Below are 6,856 nucleotides of genomic sequence, written 5' to 3'. Positions count from 1 at the left end.
ACTCGCAGTAGGCTCGTGGACGCCACACTTGCTTGCTTGCTCGTAAATGTGTACGTTTCCTCCGAACCAGGAGTAGTGTTGCGAATTGCTATGGAGTGGGACGATTAGAAATGCCTGAATTTAATTGAAATCTACAGGAACAAACCGTTACTTAGGAACCCAAAAGATAGAAATTATTATAAGAGACACCTGAGAGACGATGCATGGGCTGAAATTGGTGTTGCTATGCATGCGTCGGGTTCCGACTGCAAGCAGAAAATGGTGAATTTGCTCGCATCTTTCAGGCGGGAGAAAATGAAAACGAAGAAAAGTAGAGAAACTGGAAGAGGTAAGTGTACTGTGTTTATTTACAACTCTATACCATTCAAAGAATTATGTATGACAATGAGTTTATTCTCAAGTATACATTCAGTTTCTACTAAGTATGCATGTAGCGCAGAAAATACAACGCTCTTCACAGCATTCCTGCTCACGTACCTCTTTCTCTTTCTGTGCAGGGAGGGATGAATTGTATGGAAGTAAATGGTTCGCGTACAACGCCTTGGAATTTCTGAGGGATCGTGATAAGCCCCGGAAAGGACTATCCACTGAGAGTATTGTAAGCAGCTTTCTATGCATAGCGATCTTGCCATGGTAGTTTGCCTTCCTCCATGAAGCAGTCCGCTAATTCCCATCGTATTCTTCAACGTGAGTTGCAGACCGCCGTGGGATCGATGGTAGTGGTAGGCACGATGTCATAGGTTGATCGTTTCTCCAGGTTCCAGGGATTACCTCTCCACCATCATTGTTTTTAGTATCCACAGACCCAGGCATAAAGTGAATGTGAAGAACTGCGCCTTAAAAATTATGCAAATAGATTATGGCCATAACAACACGTTGAGCCTTTTCTGGTTGTAAAAGCTTCTGTAGTACTCGGAATACCGAAGCCAGAAGATCAAATGCGTTTTCTACTACCCTACTTGCTCTGGATAAGTGGTAGTTGAAAACTCTCTCTTTAGAACCTTTAGTATATATTCCTGCATATGGCTTCATCATGGTTTCACTCAAAGGAAATGCACCGTCACCAAGAAAAAAGTATGGAATTTCCTTGTTTTGGATGGTTTCAGGTTCTGGTAGTTGCAAATGTTTCCCTTCGATCTTTTCGTGGAGGCTACTGGCTTTGAAAACACCACCATCTGCAATTCTTCCTTGAGCACCAATGTCTGCGTAGATGAAGTTATATTTAGCGTCCACCAAAGTGAGTAATACGATATTAAATTGCAATTGGTAATTGTAAAACTCTGATCCACTGTTGAATGGGCTCTGCATGACGATGTGTTTGCCATCCAATGCTCCAACGACATGTGGAAAATTCCAGAGATCCATGAAGTCGTTGCTGATGTTCATCCATTTTTCTTGTTCTTCTGGCATCTGAAATTAAAATCAAATAATTAAAAATAATACATACTCTATATAATAATGAGTTTTAAACAACATGTTTTGGATAGGATGTGCTGCATTCACGTTAAGAGTCGGACGTGATTTACTGTTATTGTTGGAAAACGGTCTGAATAATTAAGGGAACATGAATTTTAACCGGACAGGGCCTTTAGGCTAATGTTATTAGCCACTTGCTTAACAACTTTCCTAACACAGTTCTTTTTAGGAGGATGGTAACGTATCACAAACAAGTGAAGAGGATAACATAGCTATTCCAACGCAGCATGAACCAGCGCCTAAAAAGTTAAAAAGAGATCCAAAACTCCAGCTGTTGAAAGAAGCATTCGGGATATTACAAGCAGCAGCAAATAGACTGCCTCTGCCCCAGTCAGCTGATGACAATCCTGAACTGAGGTTGTTTTTGGACTTCATACTAGCCAAGATGAAAAATTATAGCACTCAAACAAGGAATTTAATACAGGGAGACATTTTCCAGATTATTTTTCGAGCTGATCAAGGCTTCTATGATGATCCACGGCAGTATGGGTACTTTTCTGGTGCACCTTCCACAAGTACTGGTACTACTAATTGTTACCCACAGACACATGCCCCATCACTGTGCTCATCGTTTGGAAATGCAACCTGGTCACCATCACATGTGGTGAGCTGTCACCACATGTGAATCAATCCCTACGTGACAGTCTGTCCCCTACAAGCGACACACAAAGTGACATGTAATCCAAGTGGCATATTACCGAACTGGTTTGACATGATTTGATTCTTTTGTGTAAACGACATGTATGGATGATAAATGACACAATAAGTACAACTGATACATACCTTTATGTGTTCTTTTAATCCATCGATTATGGCTCCACATACGTCTGCAACAATACAGCCAATACTTTGCTTGGATATACAGAATAGATACTGTAAACTTGTAAAAAGAGTCCCCAGTCGCCAAGTATCTCAATGTCACAGCTAATCGATCTTGCACCGAAATCGCCTCTCTGAACTTAGTGTTCCTTTTCTGGATCCTAGGTCCAACAAGATTAATCAAATATTCGAAGTCCGTTGGATTCAGGCGGGTGAAATTCTTGTAATGACCACTAATTGTTTGCGATTTCAAATCCAAAAGTAAAGCAGGACCGCTTCTTTCTTTGTATAGAACATGCTGCCAGAATCTTCATGGGCGTTTATCATCGCCAATTAAGTGGTGTATGAGGATATATGACGCACTAGCAATTAACTCAGGCGATAAGGATGAAGACATGTCTTCAAGGCGAGCTCACCACGAGCACTATGGATCAGGTCGCTCTCAGCTGGTTACATGACAACTATGGACGTGTCGTCTATATGAAGGCATGGTTGCAGTAACCGTTACGTTACATGCAACAGCTCGCTAGTCTGTACCTGCCCTAAAATACGGTCATGAGTCCTGCGGGACTCATCACCAAAATACAGGACATACAGATACGTAACAGATGTTTTGAAAATGTGGCACAGTTCCGATATTTGAGAACAATGAAACAAATTGAAACCTGATTCTTGGGTAATGCTTGCTACAATTCAGTCCAGAAATTTCTCATCTGCTGTCTAAAACATAAAAATCTGAATACACAAAACTATAATTTTGCCTCTGGTTCTGAATGGGTGCGAAACTTGGTCTCTGACATTAAGGGAAGAACATAGACTAAGGCTATTTGAAGGGCCGCGCCATAGCTCAAGCAGTTAGTCACTGGCTTCCCACCGCGGTGGCCCATGTTCGATCCCGGGTCTCGTCAAGTAGGATTTGTGGTGGACAAAGTGGCGCTGGGGCAGGTTTTCTCAGAGTACTTTGGTTTCCTCTGCCAATCTTCATTCCACCAACTGCTCCACAATCACCCTCACCTATCATCTGGGGCTGGCACAATAGACAAGAAGTGGCCACAGTACAAGGGACTTAGTTTCACCCCACCAGCAATAAAAAAAAGGGTGTTTGAGAACAGGGTATTGAGAATATTTGGACCGAAGAGAGATGAAGTGACAGGAGGTTGGAGAAAAGTGCATAATGAGGAACTTCATAACTTTTACTCTTCTCCAAGTATAATTAGAATGATGAAGTAAAGGAGTTGGCCAGGGCATGTAGCACAATGGAGAGGAGGAATGCATATAGGATATTGGCAGGAAGGCCAGATGGAAAGAGTCCATTGGGAAGATGGAGGCATAGTTGGGTTCACAATATTAAAATTGATGTTAGAGATAGGATGGGATAGATTGGATTCATCTGGCTCAGGATAGGAATCAGTGGAGGGCTCTTATGGACATGGTAATGAACTTTTGGGTCCCATAAAATCCTGGGATGTTCTTGAGTAGCTGCACAATTGGCGGCTTCTGAAGAGTGGCTCAGCTCCATGAGTGAGAGAGTCCTGCGGGACTTGGATCCGAGAATGAATGCGTTGGCGAGAGCCATCACCAATTGTAATGGGTATACCTCTGCTCTCTCCAGAGTGGGCACTCCACATTATAAAACCCCTAATGGTATGTCAATAACAAATTTCTTTTCTTGGTCTTCAGACAGGGCTTGACAAGTGAGACTGGCCGACTGACTGTCAGTTGTAACAAAACTTTCACTTTTGTCTTGAGTTGAAGGTGAGAAGTGGCAGATCATTACTGGCTGTGAAGAATCTCCATTTCAACATCTGCTACCTTGCAATGACTAGGGAACACAATTTAAGAAATCAAAGAACTTTGTGTGTGTTGTGTAGTTATAGTGATTTACAGAGTGTGGAAATTAGTCCGACTCTTCTGTATTTAAGCATCTTGTTGCAACCCATATTAACACATTTATGTACATATAACAAAGTCCGTCAATAATGCAACTAATTGTTCCTTTTTCTTCAACTTACATTTTAACATATGTTTCACACAATCCTATATTTGAAGAATTATATAAAATTTACATAAAATAACACTACATGCTACCCCACCTCTCCCCACTCTTCACAACCATGGCATATAAATATGCAACTAAACACATCACATCTGCAGATATGTTCGCCTGATGCTGGTGTTGGTTGATGTTAATTTGTTTTGGCTGCGCTGCTAAGGAAAATAGGCAGAACTGCTGCAAAGCCCCTTTTTAGTGCCCTGTACAGCACATATACAGTCGCCTTGCAGGAGTTAAAAGGCCGTGATGAAGGCGAGCAGCACAGCAGGCCAGTCTGAATCATCCTAGTCCGCTACCACTCAGGAGGATGGTTTCAAAGGAGTACCCTGGCGCAAGTGGCACAGCATCAACGACACTGCCCCGAATTAAAAGAAAGCACTGTCTGCTGTCGAAGTCACGTCCCACAAGGAGGTTGCCTCCTGCACCTTCATCGTTCCTCCCAAGAATATACAGTCAACTCTCGATTATCCGGGATAATGGTGGGGATGGAAATCACGATTAATCGAAAATCCAGTTAAGACAAATTTTATTAAAAGTAGTACTGTAATACTGTACCTTCATAATACTATAGGCCTACCTGTATTTAAATTTATTCAACCTCACTTTTATGTCATCTCATGGCCTATTTAATACATTTTTTTACATTACACTGAAGTATGAATTAGTTATTTCAATCACAGTCTTCAACAACATCCAACACCTTTTACGAATATTTACACTTAACACTTAAAAAATTTAATATTGTCGTTTACTTTTTCGCGGCATTTTCCTTTTTCTGTTGAATACTTAACACAACACGCTTCCTTTTACACCATGACATTTTGCTAAGGCACTTGAAGATTGATACAAAGAGACCAACTGGGGCGGTGTATCTGTCCTTGAAACTTTCCACAAATCCTTGCACTCTTTCACCCTACCCTAGAACACTATGTTAGCATAACGGGACCAAAGAATGCAGAGCTCGGTTCACACTAGTACGAAAATAATGTTACAACTCACCATGTCAAACAAAAGTGAATGAATATTGAACAACATATAAGCCTCAAAAAAGCCTCAGTAGCCCCGGTTAAGCCGCCCCCCGTTAATCGAGAGTTGACTGTATATGGATATGGACAATGCTGGTGCAGAGTTCGCTACAGTTGAGGAGAAAGTCCCTGGCAAAGCAGGTATGTCGCAAAGGGTTGTACCACCTTTGTAGTTTTAGGAACCCTGAGTCTGATGTCTGGGGTCATGTCCTCTACTATAATCTATAGCATGTCAAAAGGTTGACCTGCTTCCACTTCAAAATGTTATATCTACCCCTGCCATTTTCATAAATCAGTGGAGTCCTGGAGTATTTCGTCTGGGACCCATCCTTCAACTCACACTGGTGTAACTTGATATTTGTGATGGGTTCATGTCTCGAGAGACTGGGCTGCAACTTTAGTTTAGATTAGTTTTTAAGAACAAGAGAAGAGTTGAAGGGTGCATTTTTGTCTGGGTTGTTGCTAGGAGAACGCTGGCCAGGCTTACGTCCGCCAGCGCTTGCATGTAATATACACACAGTTCAATAAATCCTCTATATTCTGTAGTGAGTACTTGCTCTTTGTGGTTGGAATACACGCTCAGGCAGCCAACTGACAAATCATCATCACTGAATTATTACGCTACCGCTTGGCCAGCGTAATTCAGTTGACCCACCAACATCTTAGGTCATGACAGGTGGGCCACATCCAATAATACTGATTTTGAAAATAAATCTGATTCAGTTACAGAAGCAATAGAAAAACGTGGTCTGTTGTAGTACTATAGTTGTAGTGTTGGCCATATTTATCATGTGATATATATTGTTCATAAGTTGGTACCACACCCACTGCTACTTCTTTTGTTAATGTACCTTTGGTATCTTGTAATGTTTGTGAATGAAGTTAGTCTCCAGTAAACGTTAGATTTGGACGAAGGCGTTTAATTTCTTATCCGTTTTTACCTCGATGATACAATGTGATTCCACAAATCAAATAACAGGTTATGGGCCCAGAGTCTTCAAGCACTGCGCCGGACATCGATAAAACGGATTGGAGACTCAGAAGATGAGTGAAGACAATAGGATAAGTGAAGATACGGACCTAAACGGCAAAGACGGCCATTTCTCGGTCCCACGTGCTGCATAGGATTTTGAAGAAAGGAAGTAAATAAGACGATAACTACACAATCTGGAAACATCGAGTAACGCTAACCCTAAGAAAGAGGAAGCAATGGGAAGCCATGGAGCCTGGATATGATGGAGTAGAAGAGGATTGGACACCAGGTCAGATTCAAACAAATCTTGAAGCACTTAACTTTATTAGCGAGAGTATAGAAGATAAATATGTACCGTCGATAGCACATCTGACCACAGCTGCAGAAGTTTGGCAAAAGCTGAAAAGGCGAAACTGTGAGTACACATGGCTCCATATTGCCTTGATGATTGAAGAATTAGCTTTGACCAAAAAGACTTGACGAAATAAGCATGAATGAGTACCTAACGAG

General features: G+C 41.6%; 2 protein-coding genes across 6 annotated transcripts in view; one reads left to right on the top strand and one right to left on the bottom strand.

Moving 5' to 3' along the window:
• Positions 1 to 372: 372 nt before the first annotated feature.
• LOC117282700 (protein ALP1-like) overlaps positions 373 to 6,856 on the bottom strand; it is an 18,352-nt gene continuing 11,868 nt past the window's right edge. For 3 of the 4 annotated variants that reach the window (XR_004513541.1, XR_004513542.1, XR_004513543.1), the window contains 2 exons: positions 2,260 to 2,456; positions 373 to 1,410 (listed from right to left, as the gene is read on the bottom strand). Coding sequence is in view for 1 of the 4 variants with exons in the window: in XM_033753392.1 (XP_033609283.1) it covers positions 838 to 1,410 (573 nt within the window). In the remaining 3 variants the exon portion in view is untranslated. The remainder of the gene's footprint in view (positions 1,411 to 2,259; positions 2,457 to 6,856) is intronic. The other variant, XM_033753392.1, reaches the window with a different exon arrangement.
• LOC111869341 lies at positions 1,154 to 2,252 on the top strand. 2 transcript variants are annotated; one of them, XR_002843650.2, is made up of 2 exons: positions 1,154 to 1,237; positions 1,636 to 2,252. XR_002843650.2 is itself a non-coding variant. In XM_023860798.2 (2 exons), the coding sequence occupies exons 1-2, from the start codon at positions 1,211 to 1,213 to the stop codon at positions 2,099 to 2,101; spliced, it is 483 nt and encodes a 160-aa protein (XP_023716566.1). In that variant the 5' UTR covers positions 1,169 to 1,210; the 3' UTR covers positions 2,102 to 2,252. The 2 variants fall into 2 exon arrangements, 1 of the variants encoding a protein (XP_023716566.1); XM_023860798.2 differs by having other exon boundaries at positions 1,169 to 1,237; positions 1,646 to 2,252.

The sequence above is a fragment of the Cryptotermes secundus genome, unplaced genomic scaffold, assembly GCF_002891405.2.
Source record: "Cryptotermes secundus unplaced genomic scaffold, Csec_1.0 scaffold541, whole genome shotgun sequence".
Taxonomy (NCBI): Eukaryota; Metazoa; Arthropoda; class Insecta; order Blattodea; family Kalotermitidae; genus Cryptotermes; species Cryptotermes secundus.
Note: the sequence above shows the minus strand (reverse complement) of the source record. Positions and strands in the feature narration are given on the sequence as shown.